Here is a 21,800-nt window from a genome sequence, read left to right as displayed (position 1 = left end):
GCGTGCTCGTTTGCATCTCTATAGTGGCTCTGATGCTTGGGTAACATCAAATACAAATGGATTATTGAACAGACACATCTCCATGTCCATTGCAGTTCTTCTGAAAATCTTTCTTGGAAAGAGAACGCATCAAGTAGGCCTAATATGCACTCAAAGTTTTAAATAAGTTCAGTTCCAGATACTTAATAAAATAACAAGTATCTAAATCCTGAAAATACCATAAATATATCTTGTTTTGTATCTTTTCACAAATATTACGAAAATAGCTTTTAAAATTGTAAATAAATACTTGTAAAATCACCGAAGTCAGCTTTAGCCTATGCTTCCGATTAAAGTGGCGTTTAATATTGAAGCGTTTTATATGCGCAATTTTAAACCCACATATTAAGCAACAGACTTTCTTCTTGTTGTAAGTAACAAAAAATTATTTCTGCCGCTCTTCCTGAAACTGACGTCCCGAGATCGAAGCCATACCCGCCACTGAATGAAGAGTGTGTAGAGAAGCACCAGGCGGAGGAGAGGGTAGGTGGAGTGAGGTAAGGCGGCTTTGAGTGCAGTGGCCCTTCGGAGCTATTTTTCCCCATGGTTGGTCTAACACGTGAAGGACATGATGATGATTAAACATAAATATGTAAAACTTTCAGCCACTTTTTTATTATTTTGCAGGCCTAGCTCGGAACTTCGCAAATTGAAAGTGGTTGTGAAGTATTAATGGAATGATGATGATAATAGTGACGGGAAAAGGGAGAACCCCGAGAAAAAAATCCCTCTCGTCTGCTTTGGGATTTTTTGGTGTTCTCCCGTTTCCCCCTCACCATTATCATCATCACCTCTACAATCACCTTCAATCTGCGATGTCAATGCAATACTACAAACATTCCTAGTAAGATTTATAGCTCAGAAGAGATTCTCTGATCTGGCGAAAAACTCATATGGTAGTTATTTCAATCAAACTCGAAAGGTTATCGCTGCGTCAGGCCACGTATACTTTTACATTATTTCATACAGTTCCAGATTGCTTCAGAGTAAAGCACAGATGCATTAAATTGTAATACATTTTCAGACTGAGAATGTGGGGTCTTTATGGACAGCCTTTCTCATTCAGAATGTTGTGTGTAAATTATGTTTGAGAAATTGTAAAAGAAATCATTATTGAGTTCACGTAGGTATACAAAAAATTAAGATTGATGTTAAGATTTGTTTCACAACTTCTTTTAACTCTACAAAGAATAATATATTCTATTAAAAATGGTCCTGGCAAGATACAGATTATTTATAGTAGGCCTAGTGACTACCATATGCACAACGATCGAGGAACAGCGCTCGCAAAGCCGAAAACCCTCACGACAATGTTGTATACGTCGCGTCGCGTTGTTGACATAAAGACTGCTTGTGTTTCGAGACGTCGAGATTGATCACTCCCAAGTCCCGAACGTCAAGCAGCCTTGAATCGTCACAGTTGTTTATACCAGACTGAACTTTTATCTACTTTGGCAACTGTTATACATATGTATAAACAATCAAGTAGCCTATTTGAAACATCACCAATACTTTTCAGTGTATAATAATACGTTCCCCAGTCTTTATTTAATTACTAGGCCCTTATTAAAAGGCTAGGAATTTTCTTTTCATATGTTTGAGATCAAGTGTGCAATCTCAAGTAAAAAGATATTAACGTTATATTTTATGTTTCTTAGAAATGCAAATTTATTTGAGAATTGTTTTTTTTTTTTTTTCTATTTACATAACCATAGGTAATATCATATACTGTAATAGAACCAGAACATTTTGATAACTAAGATACTGTTCCGTTTTGTCTTTTTGCCTCATTTAAACATTTATAATGTTATTTATTTCAATTATGTATGTTATTAAAAGTTACGAAATCTTTCCACGCCGACCAAATGCTATTTCGAAAATGATGAGCAAGACTCGATGCGCACGAGGATGTCGAGACGAGACTCGAAAGACAAATGCAACGAACACAGCGAGCGAGAACGGCAGGTAGTTTTGTTCATCTTCAGTAGTGGCTATAAGATAAATTTCAACGTAAAATTGAAATAAACTAACAATGAACTTCCATCTTGTCATTCTTTCTAAACAGGTTTGCTAAAAGTATTTGGGATATCTTCCTCGCAATTCCCATACACCCCTCCTTCTAAGCATAGCTTCTTTAGTACAGACGACAAACAACCCCTGCAGGGTGGTTGTAGAAAGGCAGACTGACTCCGATATTATCATCAGTAACGGTCATTAGTCTGACAAGAGAAGCACCTCGCAGTCTTTCATAGTTTCTTGACCACCACGGGACACGCAGAGCAAGAGAAATGTGGAAAATATAGTGTTAAACATTGCAAGTGACGAAAACAACAGAGGAATCAAGTGAGTTGTGCATGTTACAGTATCTAAGATAAGTGTGTAAGGAGGTAGCTGTAACTTAAGACCTTCAAAAATCAATGTTTGAAAATATTTTTTTCTTTTATGCAAAATTATTCTAGAAAAAAGTCTTCAATGTCTGCAATAGTTTTCGAGTTCATTGCTCATTTCCCGAAAAGTACATGTTCAAGATCGGTTTCCATGATAACTTAGAATATTGTTCTCAACACATTCTTTCAATTTTATACAAGAAGGTCTGACTTCAAATAAGAATTTTTCAGAATTCAACTCTTGTAACTTCAATTTTTAAGGTTCACTATAACCGAAGCGAAGGTTCACTATAAACGGAAATATTAATGTACTTTTCATTGTATGGTGGTCGGGACCAACGATTTAGGTTCGCTATAGCCGAATGTTCACTATAACCGAATTCACTATATCCAGAATTGACTGTACTTATTCATGTCAAAAATAGTTTAATATTATCAAAGTGTGGCTACTGTAAACTGTTAAGTGCGTGAGGTTTTACGTTCTTCTGTAATGAAGAGATGAGAAAACAGAAAATCAAAATTTCACTCGCGAAGGGGGGGTTATTGGAACAAGGTTCAGCAAGCTTTCAAGGGAAAAAGTATAGATGTTATTATTATTATTATTATTATTATTATTATTTATTATTATTATTATTATTATTGTGCCGTCTAATGTTGAGTAGATTTTCAATGACTGAAAATGTCAGCTAATAAGTCACTATCTCACATTGCAGTAAGTTTTGAGTTTGATGTAATCAGATTAAAAATACGTTGAAAATGCATGATTGTACTTTCCTTTCAGCGTCTGAGGTTATAGAACTATTGTAAAACACTTTTCAGTGAGATGCGTGGGCGTGACAAATCAGTCCCTCATTCCTACTAGCAAATAATTACTTGCCAGTACTACGGAATGAAGTCCAAGAGCTGGTATCCAATATAATGCCAGATATTACAGCGCTGCCTACCGTACCGCAAACAATTCGATGCATCACTGCATATTTGTACTTTGTTTGTACGACCTCAGACTGTTTACAGCGGTTCTGTATTAGAAGCTCCACCCGTTTGTTATTCATATTTGTTTAGACATGTTTGCTCGTCTACCACCAGATTCGTGTGTATTTAGTGTACAATAGTAGAATTGATCTAGACCCGATTTAAGTAAGAGTCGAGCACTTTTACCCCAATGGACCTGTTGTGGCTATATCTTAAAATAAGGCACCTACTGTTGTGTTTCATGGTCCTTTTCAATGTACCAAATATTGTATAAAATTTACTTTATTTCTTACTTAAATCTATTTTCTGTAGATACGTTATTTCAATTTCCGGTCATTTATTCGAATATATGACAATTTTCCGAACTGAATTACTCCGAAATCGGAATTTTTGAAATGGAAATTCCGAAAGGAACAGTTCCTAAATGATAATTTATCCGAATTGATTTTAGAATTTCATTCATTCATTCATTCATTCATTCATTCATTCATTCATTCATTCATTCATTCATTCATTCATTCATTCATTCATTCATTCATTCATTCATTTTATTCCATAGATCTTACATGAGCAATGAAGCTTTAAGATGTGGAACAAGTCAAAATTTTGCAATATTACAATTACAATTTTTACAAATTTTTACAGTTTTACAATTTAGTAATTTTCTACAATTTTTACAAATTTGTGCAATTTTTTACAATATTTTGGCGAGATGCAGTGAGATGAGGTGAGGTCCGAGGATTCGCCAAAATGGCTATCTTTTGACCTTTTATGGCAAATATTTTTGTAATATTTACATTTGATCATCTTACTGGAATTTCTGACATGTTTATAAAACATTTAAATTTGAACTGTTTATTAGAATTTTACAAATCTGCTCTATTTACACTTGATGTTTTTTACTGAAATTTTATATATCTGTTTACAAAAGACTTATTTGCATTTGATATTTTTACTGGAATTTTTCAAATCCGTCCACAATATTTTTCTGTGGTATTCGAGTAAAAAGGGATGTCATTTTTTGTGCAATGGAATTTTGTTCCACAGATGAACACACAGGTTAAATTATACAAGTGGGTGTGCAAAAATCAAGCGAATACTAGCATTTGATGTGTTTTATTTGTGTAGAAAATTATTTTCAACAAGAGTCCGAAATTTAATTTTCATTTATCTCAAAACTCGTTTTTATTACTTAACTCCCTTTACCCAAACAACACAGATTTACATTTTTATCTAATATTTGGCAGGTAAATCTAACAATCGTGTCAAGGAATAATAAGATATTCGCGTTGGGGACACAGACCTATCTCATTTCGTTTATTACAATATCTTATAAGAAAATACATCAAAAGACAATAGTTAGAGCAGATTTCGCATTAAAATTAGCCTATATTCTTCAATATTTTCAAATCAGCATTAATTTTTAGTAGAAAGCATTATAAAATTCGTTTGCATAAATCCCAGAATAATTAACATCAATACTAGTATATTGGATACAAACACAATCCGTCCACTAGCCAGGAGGAATCGCTGTACACAGCCAGATAGATGACATTTTTGGCGGGAGTGATACCAGAAACGATAACTACTCCATAAAAATATTAAGATCCATTTTTTGCCTATTTTACCTCCGTATAATGATAAGTTAAGGATACAAACTCCTGTCCTTTCACAATGGTCACGGGCCTATGTGATCCCCAATCATAATGGCCACTTCACTTCAGATTTATCGATTAATTATAAAATAAATCCAAGCAACTCGATTAATAAAACACAAAAGATCTTTTTCAAATTTCAGAGTTCTTATTTGTACCTATTTTATGGTAAGTAGCACTAGTAATTAAACCAAATCCTAATGACCCACTAGAACACAGAGTAAAAAGATAGGTCCATCACTGAGCAAATTCACTTCTCCTACAAGACATTTAATTTTCAGCCAGAGAACCTAATTCTCGACTTTACTGTATTTAGGAGGTAATTCTATCTCGGTTTAAGTCCTTGCACCAACACTGAGTCACATGAATGATGGATGGTATGAATTTTAATCTGAATTCGGAGTAGGCCTAATAAATATATATTTGTTTTAGGTTTCAGGAGTAATAGAGTCACTGTTCCGGTAACCATGGCAGCGATAAGTGGAAACTTCTTGGTCAAAGGGTTTACTATGGCAGTTATTCTGATGCTTACAGCCAGAACAGGTACAGTAAAAAAAAATATGTTAAGGAAAATATAAGAATAGTTTATTTTAGTATTCTAATTTATAATAGTAATTTACTGCTACAAACTTCCCCTATTAAAGGGCAGGCACTGTGACAAAGTGGTATAAATAATTAAATTGAGTGAACAGAAAATGTTTCGTTAACAGACTAAAATATGAGGTTTACAATTAAAAAATATACATATTGTCATAATCATTAAACAATTCTTAAGGTAACAAATTAATTGTTAGATCCCTTAATAGCAATAATGCAAATCTAGGAAGTGCTTTATCTTACCACACTCATGTCCAGAAATTAGCAAAAATATTTTATTTAAGCAATTTACTATTAATGCTAGTTTTTCTGTCATACATAAGAATATTGACACATCATCAGTTGTGCAACTTACGTGTCCTTCCACCCACTGCTTAAGCCAACGGTTCCCAAACTTTTTCAGCCGCGGAGCCCTTTTTGAAGGAAAAGTTTCTCGTGAAACCCCAAGAAATATTTAGTGTTTAGTTCTGTCTATGTTCTGTGAAGTATATTACACACGATACATATACGGAAGTATGAATAATGATATATTAAGGAAACAGTAGTAAAAGAAAACTTGAGACAATATTATTTAAATATACAAACTAAGTTAAGATATTTTAAAACGTTACAGTGTTACATGTATACCCGAAGCTAATATGAAGAATGTGCCTGTTTCTTGCGAAAGAATTTGTCAATGTCCAGTGTCATAGAAGTCAGTTGAAGACGCATATCGTCTTCTGGTCCAAACGAGATCGATATTTTGTTTTTATACCCGCATATCCCGAAAAGGCCGTTTTACAGAGGTACGTACCCGAGACACGTGTAGGCTCCACTTCTAGCTCTCATTACATAAATACAGAGTATGCAATGGACGAAACATGTGCTTCTTCCTAAAGCCTTCAACTGCAACTGACGTAATTTTCATTGATGTTCTATTATCAGCTTCACAGTTCTGCCAACCTGTGCATATTTATGAAATGACCCTTGTATCGGTAAAGTGGGCTACTAAAATTATTTTCATGTAATAATTAATGTAACTGTTGCACTATATTTCTCTATTTAGGTTATTTTTGGGTGGTTTCGACTAATTTTGAGTAAAATTATCATTGTATTCGATTTTATAGCGATTTGTGCTTTTTGAATGGTGTTAAGTACGCTATCAGTTCAGTAGAGGGGGTCGCATACCGAAGTCTCGTCCAAAAGTGGGTCGAACCTTCAAAAAGTTTGGGAATCACTACGTTAGCGTATTTCAGAAATGTAAAAAGGCCTATTTCTCTGTCATGCTTTTCGTTATCAGTGATCGTGAAGATATCACAAAACACACTAAGCAGGAACGGAAGCGCTATGTTTAGTCTGTTGTAACACTGTATTGTAAAGTCTTTCAATGTCTACTTTTCTTCTGTAATTTCGTTTTTCCGATTTCCCGTATTCTTAATTTTGGTTTAAGCATCATATTACTAAAAATAACAAGATAGCCTATGCTTTTATATGCGCTAAAAGCTTAAATATACATTAACCTCTTATATATGCATATGCACTATAAAATCTTGACATTTGATTACACATACAGTAGACTCTAACTTGAAATTCATTTGTACAGGGTGATTCAGACGAAGTTACCGCCACTTACGGAGCTTATTTCTGAAGACGTTTTTAGCAAAATATGGGTCCTGCTCTCAATAATTTCAGTCACACTAATGTATGTATGTATTTATTAACACTACAATTGGGTATACATACGGTGGCAGGGAGATGTAATATACAATAACATTACAATAATTATATTAATAAAATTTACAATAATTACAGAAATAAAAAATAAAATAAACCTAAATTTAATTCTTACTATAAATAAATGCAATAAACCTAGGACTGTAAATAAAAATTATGCTATAATAACGCCTACTATAAGCAAAAGTAAACCTAACGCTATTAAACCCAACTAATTTAAAGTTATTTGTAAGATACCTTTTCCCTATAATTTTAATGGTAAAAGAATATTACAAATAGAGAATGAACTATTCAAAAGTATGCACTTATCACAGCAATTTTTACAAATCACGCCACTCTTGTAAACTCCTTAAGATTGTGATAAAAGTTTTCCGGGCTAAGATGCCGTGGTCTACTGGTGTTGTTACTACCAGACGTTTCGTCTGCTACTGCGGCAGACATCAGTGGTGAGGAATCTTTGGTCGAAGTGCTCTCCTAGGTGTACCTGTTGTAACTTACGGTTTTACATTAGGATGCAAAATTTAACAACAAAGAATAAAGTCGCTAGGATTGGTGTGATCTGTAACAATTGTTGTGATAAGTGCGCAAGAGTAATGTACGAGTAATTTTGTACTTAAAAATCGAAAAAAGATATTTTACAAACAATTTTAAATTAGTGTAACTCTAAAAATATTGAGAGTAGGGCTCATGTTTACTCAAAATGTCTTCGAAAATAAGCTCCGTAAGTGGGGGTAACTCGTCCTGAATCATTTTGTATAATGGTAACATATGACTTACAACTAAGAAATAAAACCTAAAAATACGCTAAAATCTGCCCCCTTCTGATAACATATATCACTTCGATTAACGACTGGGAAACACATCGAATCAATCATGCTGGTCCAAAGCCAGCTATGTGTAGCGGTCCCGTCACCTTATTACTACGAGATACAGAAATTGAAGATGGTCATCAATTAATCAAAAACCAGCTGAGAAGAACCAGTGATGTACTAGACAAGGGCTCGGCAACCATATTTAATGTCCGTTTGTAAGGATGGGGAACTATCGACCGAAGGAAGCCGCGTTCATTCATCACCGCAAGTTACTGACAAATTGGAAGAGATTAGACAGAAAAACGCGTCATTACACTGGAGTGTAGGCTTCGATATATCCTTTTTGCACTGTTCCGCAGTTCTTTTGGCGCCGGTTCGACAATGGTCGGATGATGGGCGGTCAGCTATTGATCTGGTCAAAACTCCTACAAACAAACGATACCAACATAACTGGCGGGACAAAGTTCTTATCTGCAAAATATACTGTAAATCAGTAGACTGCGGAAGTTCATCTCGAAATGCATATGCAATTTCACAATTAAAAGTAGCAAGATATGCACTATAAAATATATTGTGTGTAGTAAAAATGACAATTTAAATAATAATAATAATACAATATTATTTGTAGCATTATCTGTCTTTTGGGTAGTCTTTAGCAAACTTGATTGGATCCAATTTCCAAGAATCTCTAATTTAATTATTTAATTCAATTATGTAGCCTATAAAGATTTTAATATCTTGTGCTATGCTGACGATGTTGTTCTGATGGCAAATATGGAAGATGATCTACAAAGATTGCTGTATGGATCCTGTCTAGGATGTATAAAGTATAACATGAAAATATCACCGAAAATTACCCAGCATTGCTCATATTGGGTTGAGGGAAAATTCCGGAAAAAACCCTCAACCAGGTAACCTGCTCTGACCGAGAATCGAACCCGGGCCACCTGGTTTCGCGACCAGACGCGCTAACCGTCACTCCACAGGTGTGGACTAAAATAAAAAATATATGGATACCGGTACTATATTGTAAGGGATAATAACTTATTGCTAATAATACTAGAAATATGAAGGTAAGTTGTAAAGGACAAAAATGTGAAATGTGATGAAAATGAGAATCTGTTCCCAATGTTGCAGCGGAGAGCATCATCTGCTTCCAGTGCAATTCGGTGCGGGATCCCGGCTGTTCCGTCCTCATGGACAACAGCACCCACGGCATCTACTACAAGGAGTGTGAGCCCGTCCTAGGCGAGAAGAAGTCCTTTTTCTGCAGGACCATCGTTCAGACAAGTAGGTGTACAGCCCAATCAATCTTAGTTTATTAGCAGCAGTAATTACATTGTAAAATATAACCTTACGGATATAAATTCATGCACACATACCGTATATATTATCATAATAGCCTACATTAATACACATTTATAATACATTAACACATATATTCATAGTATAATAAGCTTACACGAACATATACATTCATAATATAATAAGCTCACATGAACATACATATTCATAATGCATCAATACACATTTATAATACATGATCACATACATTCATAGTATAATAAGCTTAACTGAACAGATACATTCATGATATAATAAATAAGCTTACATGAACACACATATTCAAAATATAATAAGCTTGCATGAACACATATATTCATATTATAATAAGCTTACATGAACACATACATTCATAATATAATAAGCTTAAATGAACACATATATTCATAATATAATAAGCTTACATGAACACATATATTCATATTATAATAAGCTTAAATGAACACATATATTCATAATATAATAAGCTTGCATGAACACATATATTCATATTATAATAAGCTTAAATGAACACATATATTCATAATATAATAAGCTTGCATGAACACATATATTCATATTATAATAAGCTTAAATGAACACATATATTCATAATATAATAAGCTTAACTGAACAGATACATATTCATGATATAATAAATAAGCTTACATGAACACACATATTCAAAATATAATAAGATTGCATGAACACATATATTCATATTATAATAAGCTTACACGAACATATACATTCATAATATAATACGCTCACATGAACATACATATTCATAATGCATCAATACACATTTATAATACATGAACACATACATTCATAGTATAATAAGCTTAACTGAACAGATACATTCATGATATAATAAATAAGCTTACATGAACACACATATTCAAAATATAATAAGCTTGCATGAACACATATATTCATATTATAATAAGCTTACATGAACACATACATTCATAATATAATAAGCTTAAATGAAAACATATATTCATAATGCATGAATACACACTTTCATAATACATGACACACACATTCATAATACATGAACACATAACTCATACTACTTGAAAACACACATTTATAATACATGAATACATAACTCATACTACATGAACATACATATTCATAGTACATGAACACATATATTTCTAATACATGAACATATACCTCATACTGCATGAACACACATTCATAATACATAAACACATAACTCATACTACTTGAAAACACACATTTATAATACATGAATACATAACTCATACTACATGAACATACATATTCATAATACATGAACACATATATTTCTAATACATGAACACATACCTCATACTGCATGAACACACGCATTTATAATACATAAACACATACATTCATAATGCATGGACACACACATTTATAATGCATGAGCACACGGATTCATAATAATCATAATATATGAACACACCCATTCATAATAATGAACAGTCATAATACATGTTCACATACGTACATTCACAGAACATAAACACATATTCATAATATATGAACACAGATATTCCTAATACATGAACACACATTCATAAAACATAATACATGGATACACATATTCACAAAACATGAACACATACACATTCACAATACATGAAAACATATATTCATAATATAAATGAATACACACATTCATAACACATGAACACATATTCACAATACATTAACGCACATATTCACAATACATGAACACACCCAGTAATATAATATGAACTCTCACATTCATAATATTGAATGTATAAATTCATAATATACTACATGAACAGACACATTGATAATAATCATAATGCATGAACACATAAACATAATAATGACCAAAAATTCATAATACATGAACACATACTTCTCAGAAAATTCACTGAATAAACAAAAAGTATATTTAGATAGCCTAATTTTGTTTGAAATGTCATCCTCTACCACCCTTCAGCGTAAAGGCATTCAGTATAGTTTGCAACTTTCTCTTTCGGGTGTGATCCAATTGTAATTTAATAATATATCAGTAATATTTGTATTGTAATAATGCGAATATAGCTTCAACATCATATGGAATCTTAACGAAGATGAACGTGCATTTTCTTTCTTATTTTTTATTATTATTATTATTGTGTTGTGCTTTTGTGCTATCTTTTATCTTTAATCATCCTATTTGTATTTTTATTACTTGAATTCCAATAAATCTAAATCTAATCCGAAAAAGTTCGTTCTATACAAGGACAGAAATAGTCACTGTCTGGAACACCTTTATCTACAGACATAGTAAACCTCTTAAATATTATCGACAGCCGTACAGCATGGGATATTATGCACGCCACATGCACCATTTAAACGCTAGTAATAGGGACTTTGCTTCTTTCTTGGTCTCCACGCACTTGCAGCGCCTACCGTAACAATTACGTGAGGTAATAAATTTCAAGTACACGCAGAAATACGACGGAGTTAATTTGTTAGTTAGGACGTTACACGGTGCCGTGATCTAAACTAGTGACATGAATAGTAAAGGTCGTGCTATTACATCAAATAGAGCTTATCGCGTATAAGGGTCGCAACGGAAATTTAGATATTGCGTGTGTAGAGGACATTTCCATTTCATAACAATCTGGAATATTTTGTTGTAATAAAATACTATAGTCACAAATCGTACAAATTTATATATAGGAACATAATCAAAACACATCTGATATTCTTTATGTCTTTTTTATTGTTACCTTTACCTTTTTAATATAAGAAGGCTAGAGAAAACATTTCGGTTTCAACAAAATACTTCATATTTCAATATTCGCCGGCTGATCACGTAACACTATCCCTCGAAATGTTGTCCTGGCCCCGACTAGAAGATCGTAGGAAAATCCACTGTCTTTCCCTCATCTTTCACATATTGCATTTCTCCACTCCTGTCTATCTTGCGTCTCGTTTTCAAAATTTATCCACCCATCATAACCTAGACATACGATCACAACACTTCTCAGTATTATACATATCCTCCCATCGAACATCCTCATATTCATCTTCTTTCACTGTGGCTGTTCCTCGGCTTTGGAATTCCCTACCGAGTAATGTCAGAGACTGTTAGACATCAAACAAATTTAAGAATAAACTAAGGAAATATTTTTCAAACAATTCTCGTTAGCAAATATAGCTGTTACATTATATAGTGTTCTGGACTGAACCTGGAAATAAAATGAATAGCTCTGTAACTTTAATAAACTATGAAGAACATACCTAGTTGATTCAGTATTTTCCCAATCTCATCCCATAGCTATGTTATTTTTGCATATTACTTGGCTGTAATCCCAGTTTGATAAACTGTAAAGCTCTTCATATTGTTGCACTAACAAAATAAGCTTCCTGTCATCCATCATCCATTTAATTTAAGCTTATATCTTCAATATTACCGCAATTGAAGGCCTTGCAATCGATATAATTGTCGTGACGTACCTTATTTCCATCATGGCTCGTACGGAAATCAAGTTTAGAATTCTCTGGTCAGAATTCCGGACGGAATCCGGTCATCCGGACAGAAGCGATAGGCCAAGTGGGCGATGCTCCATTTAAAATGTAAATATGTATGTATGTATGTATGTATGTATGTATGTATGTATGTATGTATGTATGTATGTATGTATTTACACTGCAAGTGGGCAAGCACCCAGTGGCAGTGGTATACACAATATAAACAATACACAATAAAATTACCATACACAATACAATTATACAATACACAATACTATTATATACACAATACAATAAGAATACACAATAATTACAATTAATAATAAAACATAAAATAACCTAATTTTACAATATATATATATATATATATGTATAGGCCCTACATAAGTTTCAATAGTCTTTCACTTTACTCTCATCTCACTCACTGTAGTGGCACTATGACGCATTTCACTGACACTTTAGTACACATTTCACTGACATTCCATAACACATTTCAACTGACACTATAGAACACATTTCATTGACGCTATAAATTATCACTGATCGGAATTATTCACTGCACTGTAAAACCATAACTTCACTGACTCACCTCGCTTTACTGATAAAACAGTTCAAATAAGACAGATAATTACGCCCTTATGCATACTTATAAACAGAAGTACATTTAAGCTAAACATTTCTAGTCTAAGGCCCTCTTACACGCTATTTTTTAAATAATTTACAATTTAAACCAAGGGAGTAACTAATCAGGCTAAATAAATACATGTCACCTTTAAAAAAATTTAAATGTTAATTGTCACCTTAATTTTATTTGCACTTTATACACAACTTTTTAAGTTATTCTTGAATCTCCTTAAGGAAGGACAGCCCTCAAAGACCGCTGCAGGTGGGTCATTCCAATCATTTATAGTTCTATTTAAAAATGAGAATTTACCTACATCCGGTTTTACCTACATCCGAATTTACCTACATCCGTGCAAAGAATAAAAATCCAAACGAATCCGTTCCGATAAAGGCTGGTCCACAACAAACAGCGAACGGAAACGACAACGAGAACGGGAATATTGTTAAAATAAATGTATTTAAATGTGAGTACTCACAATTCGAGAAGCTTGCCGAAGCCCGGGAAAGGGAAAGTGAAAAGTAATTGTGAATGCTCACATTTAAATATATCTATTTTAACAATATTTCCGTTGTCGTTGTCGTAGTATTTTCCGTTCCCGGTTTATTGTGGACAGCCTTAAGTGAGCACCCAACTTTATCGCAGCATGTTATGGCTTGTTGCAGTCAAGGATCGCGGGAACCTGGTGAGGGTGGTGCGGACGTGCGGCTGGGAGCGACACCCGCGGCTGGACTGCTACGAGTTCGAGGATGAGGACCACCAGGAGATCGTGTGCCAGTGCTTCGACGACGGCTGCAACTCCAGGGCGCCCGGCGAGCTGCGACCGTCGCTGCTGGCAGCACTCCTCGTCTTGCTCACATTCTGCCTAACTCCGTTCTTCTTAGAATAATCAATTAACGTTCCGCGGAAATACTACAAACTTTTACCAAACTGCTTGCGATTGCCATGCCTTCAACTTCTTTATCATCGATTACAGACAACGCTATACCTTAACACGAGGAAAGAAGATTATTTGTATAGTGAAGTGATGATAGGAATTGAGTGAGGGCAAGCCAGAAGTGGTGGGTGGATGGATGGATGGATGGAGGACGATCTCCACTGCCGTTATTCTCCACGTGATAGTCTTACATTAGTTCTGAACTCAATAAACATTAATCTCCCTATTACTACTTTCTTCTCATGGGTGGGTACAGCGGATTACGAATCCATCTGTTCAGGTGATGATTAGACCCTGGATTTTTATGTACTATCAAAGTGCAAAATAAGTACATAAAAGTGTATTAAATATCGGGGAAATATGTAATTAAATACGTAATATTAATAAAATATGTAATTTAAAATCACTATTTATTAATGCATTAAATTCACAAAAATGTCGTCACAATTTAATTGGTCAGTTGAAGTGGGAGGATGTAGCCTGGAAAATCGATTTGCCATTTCCATCTCAATGTATAGCTTGCAAATACAACTTGTCTCTGTCACAATCTATTCTTTTCTTGTGCTTTAAGATTTCCTAGAAAAATATTTTTGTGTCACACACATAATGGTATTTTGACTTGCCTAACACCTGAACCAAACCTTTCGCTAATAGCCTACTTTAAATTTGTAACAAGTTAAATGACCGGCGCACCTGACCATCCCAGATTCTGAGAAAGCATTAGTGCAAATGTATAGAGTTGAGGCACTCCGAACTACTGTTTTTTTTTTTCATAGATAAAGGGTTGGAATCCCCAGTTTAAGGTTTATTTTTATTTTTAAAAGAACTATTCTCTGCAGTCAGCTTTAGAAATTGAAGTTTTTTCTATAGTTGTGAACAGAACATAACGACGTCAGTTCCGGGCCCTCCCTCTTTACCAGCATCGTGTACTATAGCGAGAACAAAGGCAGCCCTCCAGGTAGTGTTATGGGACAGGGACGTTAAGATTTATCTCCAAGTATATATGAAAGAAAATTCAATATTTTACTCTGAAAAATAAAACTAATTTAATACAAAAAATTAAAAACTCAATAACTGCCTAGATATGTACAAAAATGTTACATTCTTTACATAATATGTGAAGTATGTAATATTACTAAGAATATGTAAAAATATGTAAAATAAAACTCAACTATAACCATATCAGAACCACAAATCGCCGACATTTGTCATTTTCAGTAGTCTACAAGTAAAGAAATGCAATATGTAATTACATAAAAATCCGGGCTCTAGTGATGATATATCTGTGAGGGCTGCGTGGCACGCTCCCGCCTAAACAAGTTTCAAACTAACGCCACTTGAAACACATTATCATTAACTGAATCAATTACTTCATTTCTAAGAATATTAATATATAGTTTTAGACAACCATTCCTGAAGTACCGTTAAGCGTGTTAAAAATTTATTATTATGATATAGCGTGCGAAATAGTAAATCATATAGCTGTAATAAGTGTCTAGAAATAGCTATGTTTTTTACGAGTTTGTTAAATTAGGGCTCGTGCCCTAAAATCACGAGTAAAGAACAACACCGTTTAGCCACGAGGTATATCGTTTGTTTACTTCTAAAACCTTGTAACTTCGTTAGAGAAAATTGTACAGGAGAGCAAAAATAACTTATTATTTTTATACCGCAACTTACAATAGTGTTATGTACTTGTTATTTATGAAATATAAAAACATTTGTATACTTAAAGGCATTTTGAAAATATATACAGGTTTCAAATTCGAGAAAAATTGCACTTATGAGGGTTTAGAAGTAAGTCGACGTTATACATTACTTTTTCATCGCCATTAGAATATTTGCAGAGAAACATAACATTTTTAAAATGAGCAAATTATAGTTAGTCATTAAAAATTAAACTGAAACAACCTCGTTATAAGCATCTATTTAGATAGGTTTTCAGAAGAGACATTTGTAATTTCAATACAGACAGATCAAAATGAGTATTTTCAGTACATGTCAAGATCGTAGTCTATACCAAGAATTAACAAAAATAATATTAATAACAATAGGCCTACAATTAATATTAATTTTCGTTAGCAGTTAATAAAATTTCGTTGACACAACCTAGCTGGAACTTTTACTGGTTAGTAAGGTAAGAATTTGTTGTCAAACATTATTTCTCATATAACTTCGAAAAAAATAGTTGTCAATAAAGACATTCTTTTGATGCTTAAAGACTGTAAAAGAAATTATATTTTGGGTAATAGTAATGAAAATAGTATTTTTAACACTAGTATGAAAAGTATTTTTAATACTGGGTTTTAATTGTTTCCGCCGACTGTCAATTTTATTGTTTTCCACCAGATGTCACATAACAGTAATTACAACCGATCAATAAAGTAGTTCAAACAATACCAGGCCTGCCTGTTTTGTGACTAAGAAACGTACACAAATTAAATTACTGCAAAAACTACTTTATTGATAACCATAACTTTTTACTAGTCTTAACACGCTTGCCAGAATTTACAGAAAGTGAATTAGTGTTTAAAACACAGTCTAAATGAATGGGAAGTATCTTTCCGCTATACGTACTTGAACATTATTATATCTTTCACCATTTCACGAATCTGTTGTATGTTATATCGTATTAATTCCTTGATTTTGCTGGTAATAATTCCAATGTTACTCTACCTGCAATTTTTTCGATTTACTTTCATTTACGAACGTCAGTTTAAAAACTAAGCCAAGGTGTTTTAAAAATTTACTGTCAGATGGCATTCAATGCCACACTCGTCTTGTCCATCTATACTCTAAGGACTGTTCATACATTTTTCGCCAGGTATCGCATCTAGCAATTCAGTAAAATATGTAAATACATTATTTAATAAATAGGCCTATTGAACGGCTGCCTAAAAATATTATACAAAACACATGTCAAAATGATTTTATTTTGTTCGGAGGTTTATTACACTCGGCCTGAGGCTTCAATTCGCAATATAAAATATAATTTTTAACGCATGTATCGTAAATAGCCATTTCATAGTAAGGTATAACATCTAAGTTGCATTAATACAGTATTAATTGCGTTCTTTTAAATAATATTCTGCCCATGTAGATTTTGTATGAGAAATTATACTGCCATGAAAGTGTGCGGGAATGTAAATAGTCGTCAAATTACTTTTTTCGTTGACAGACAAAGATGAATAGAGAAAAAACAGGCGAAAAGAGAGAATTACTTCCATTAATATCCTTCCACTTCTGGCTAGCCTTAATATTGATAATTATCTCGTCTGGGAGAACTTAAAGCTAGATGAAGATGGAGGTAAAGGAATAATGTAATAGAAATGGATGTGGTTGATTTGGCAGCGCTGGAAAGTCCTTTAACGTTTTTTTCTTAATTATCTGTGAAATTCATACTACTGTTATTCCAAGAATAAAAGGCAAAACCATAGCTGAGAATGTTGTACGAATTGTGATTCGTGCGTTACGTGTGAATGTTTATAAAATGTAAATAGATTGCATTGAAATGCGGCACGACTGTACAAAGACACAATATTCATCCCTGAGGCCTTGTCGCCGACTTCTTTAGTGTCGTCAAACTAACGCCGAAATAGTTTCTTCAATATAAGCCACAATCAAGTTTTTTAGACAGCTTCCTCTTCGCTATTATTATTATTATTATTATTATTATTATTATTATTATTATTATTATTCAGAGAGTGTGATTTCTTTCAAACCTTTTGGAAGGCTGTGAGTAGCTTCAAATCATAAAATGTTTTGTATTTCCCATTTTTTTGTTTGTATTAGTGTTTTTCACATTTTTTGTTACAATCATTGCGGTATACAGACCACAAGTGTTCAAAGAACTTCAATTTTGATATATCACATTCTGCTCACTTCAGTTACAAGATCTTTCTTCTTATTAGTAGTACGTTAATAATGATCCTAAACGTTTATTATAGGAATATTAACCAAATCGCACGATGTCATATCTAAGTAACGGATTACAATATCCGATAGGGTTTATGATAGCAGTTATGAGATATTGAAAACAATCTAGTGATCATACAAATTTGTACCACGGTTTACTAAAAGAGATGGATATGATACACTGGCGTTTACTAGAAATTGCAGTAAACATTTATACATACACAAGTGTTCTGCTCATGGGCAGGTCTTTCACTGCAAATCCAGCATTCTCCAATCTTTTCTATTTTCTGCCTTCCTTTTAGTCTCCGCATATGATCCACATATCTTAATGCCGTCTATCATCTGATATCTTCTTCTGCCCCGAACTCTTATCCCGTTCACCATTCCTTCCAGTGGATCTTTTAGTAGGCAGTTTCTTCTCAGCCAATGACCCAACATATTCCTTTCTCTCTTTCTGATCGGTTCTGCGTTATTCTTTCTTCACCCACTCTTTCCAACACAACTTCATTTCTTATTCTGTCTGTCCACTTCACACGCTCCATTCTTCTCCATACCCACATTTCAAATACTTCTATTCGTTTCTCTTCATTTCGTCATAATATCCATGGTTCTGCCCCATACGATGCCACACAAAGCACTTCACTAGTCTTTTCCTTAGTTCTTTTTCCAGAAGTCCGCAGAAGATGCTCTTTTTTCAATTGAAAGCTTCCTTTGCCATTGCTATCCTCCTTTTGACTTCCTGGCTGCAGCTCATGTTACTGTTTATATCCCAGTAAATATATATTGTTCCACTGGACTTTAGTAAATAAACAAAAGAACGTATAGAAAAAACTCTGTCAACAAGTTTAACACACATGCGCTGGTGTTTATTTTCCACTCAAATCCTAGTTAAGTTACATTATTATTTCAATTTAAAACATTTCATTATATTTTAGTGAATCTTATTTGTTTCGCACATGTGATAGTAATTTGTTTAAAAAGGTCAAAGAATCCAAGAATATTTTTCCTGCACGTACAGCATTCTATGTGAATAACTGGAACATACTACAGCCAGTTGAATGTGGTGTTTTACATATGACAAACATTTGTATATGAGGAGTGTCTGAGTTGTATGAGGTTGTGAATGGTTTTGTAGCAAGAATACAGTGATGATGTTTGTAAGAATATTGTGATAAAATAAATTAAATATTTATAAGATTTAAAATGTGTATGAATTTATTTTGTAGATATAATTATACAGCGTCTTCAACTTAAGACGCAACCCGATCTCCGGCAGGCGGGCCATACCCAGTGGCGTTGTGCGGTAATTGAACTGCTAAGGGGCCCGGCATGCATTCTTTCTATCCATATTTAGTGTTAGTTGTTAGTTTATCTTCTGTAAAATCAATTTCATGCTGTTTAAGACATAAGATGTTCAAAATGACCTCCTCCAGCCAGCTTGTAAATGAAATTATGAATTCAAACCAATCACAGTCATACATCGCGATAATGTTTGCAGCTAGATTTATCGCGTGGTCGTTCTTTTGTTTAGTCAGTGTCGCCAACTGTTTCCCCGTAAATCGATGAGCGTGAATCCATTAAAATGCATCTTACACGGTTAAACTTATTTTTTTTTTCAACTTTACGCATTCAAGCAATGAACGCAATATTGATATTTAATATTAAGTAATATATTTACGCAGTGAAGACGACGTTCAAAACGGCGCACCATGTAGACATAAAATCTTCATGCATCTTAATTGAACGTACGTTTTAAACGTGATTCTTTCAATATTCTTCCCAGGTTGCACGCATACGCGCATGGAAAATTGAACTGTGTAGATGCAGCTTTAATCTCATTACACACTACAGCGAGAATGCGTTTGTCGAGCTATGGAAAATGCTTTCCTGCAGCACGGAGTAACGGTCGAAATAAGACATAGTTGACATTGGTCCCGCTCTCACCTAACCTAATTGTAACCTATAAAATTTGTATTACGCGAATGAAATTAAATAATTAATTAATGGAAAGTCAGATTTTCAAATTTATGTAACATCAGCGCATATCAAACCCAAAGACCTTGTATAATATTAAACAAGGTCTTTGAACAAACTGCCTTTCGTATGGCGTAATAAAATTCGTGTTTTAATTATCTATATGTAGATGGCTCCACTGTGTAGCAACACTCGCATTAGTGTCAATACATAAGCATTGCTGGCTGTCTCCACTCTCCACACATGTTACATAGTTCATAGTTCTCGGTGTAGTGTGTAATGTAAAGATGTACTACTAAATAAAGTGCGAAATCCTACTTCCACATCTGCATCTTCATCTTCTAATTCCATGTCCATTGTAAACTATCTGAAGAAAATTACACTTCATTCAGATTTGATAACTACGTTTTCAACAATAATTGTTGATTTAATTAATGTATTAATCAGGTTACTTGTTATTATATTATAAAATGATTAAATCAAATTATGATTTCAGCAGATAATGAAAATGTATTTCTGTCATAATAATAAGAGAAAAGCGCAGTACATGTAATTAACCTTGTTAAACCTGTATTTCGCTTTTCGTAATTGGCATTACTGAATAACATCCATTTTCTATATTGCAGTAATCAATATTCATCTATTTCAACTTCATAATGTCTGAATAGGTTAAGTATTCGCAAATATACAATAAATGATCAACATTTTGTAAGCGAATTTTAGGGATATATTGTTTACATTTTTATTTTATTCACGAAATAGTCCTAATAAATGTTACTCGAGGTCTGAGATTACTATAGATATTTTTTCAAACATCTCAAAGATTATTTCAAGAGGGAAGCGCAACAATGGAAGGTTTATAACAAAGACTGGAAAATAACACGCCTGCAAGCCGGACTACTCATTGGGCAAACATGGACAAATGCTGAGTTGGTAGCGATAGGTAGGTACGGTTGGATTTCGAGCTACAGGTGTATATCCTTTCAATACAGATGTAGCCTAGTTTCTGAGAATTTATTCAGTATTTATGATGCATCAAATGAACAATAAAGCTGTAAGAATTCCTTTCCGTCCCTCTTCAGAAAATGTCAAAGAAGAGACTCTATCTTGTAGTCTCATGTCTCACCTCAATTGCCAAAATGGCAAGTTCAGCGATTCCTTCCAAATACCTCAATGAAATATGCCCTCTACCAACAATATCATTCTGTTGCTGTGAACAAAAGAAAGCAATAGCCAGATCTCGATACAGATTGAAGTAAAAATGAAACAGCTCAGTTCAAGGAAACACGACGTCAGAATCTTCAAAATCTGGTAAACGCATAAGCCTCTGTTTCGAAGAAACTATTATTGGAGTGTCAGCAC

General features: G+C 33.6%; 1 protein-coding gene across 9 annotated transcripts in view; it reads left to right on the top strand.

Annotated features, from left to right (window-relative positions):
* LOC138712166 (uncharacterized) overlaps positions 1 to 19,661 on the top strand; it is a 99,635-nt gene extending 79,974 nt beyond the window's left edge. For all 9 annotated transcript variants that reach the window (XM_069843657.1, XM_069843654.1, XM_069843651.1 and 6 more), the window contains 3 exons: positions 5,486 to 5,596; positions 9,313 to 9,465; positions 14,278 to 19,661. In XM_069843657.1, the coding sequence (XP_069699758.1) occupies positions 5,521 to 5,596; positions 9,313 to 9,465; positions 14,278 to 14,501 (453 nt within the window). In that variant the 5' untranslated portion in view covers positions 5,486 to 5,520 and the 3' untranslated portion in view covers positions 14,502 to 19,661. The remainder of the gene's footprint in view (positions 1 to 5,485; positions 5,597 to 9,312; positions 9,466 to 14,277) is intronic.
* Positions 19,662 to 21,800: the final 2,139 nt, after the last annotated feature.

This window comes from Periplaneta americana, chromosome 13 (genome assembly GCF_040183065.1).
Source record: "Periplaneta americana isolate PAMFEO1 chromosome 13, P.americana_PAMFEO1_priV1, whole genome shotgun sequence".
Classification (NCBI taxonomy): Eukaryota; Metazoa; Arthropoda; class Insecta; order Blattodea; family Blattidae; genus Periplaneta; species Periplaneta americana.
This window is presented reverse-complemented; position numbering and strand designations above follow the sequence as displayed.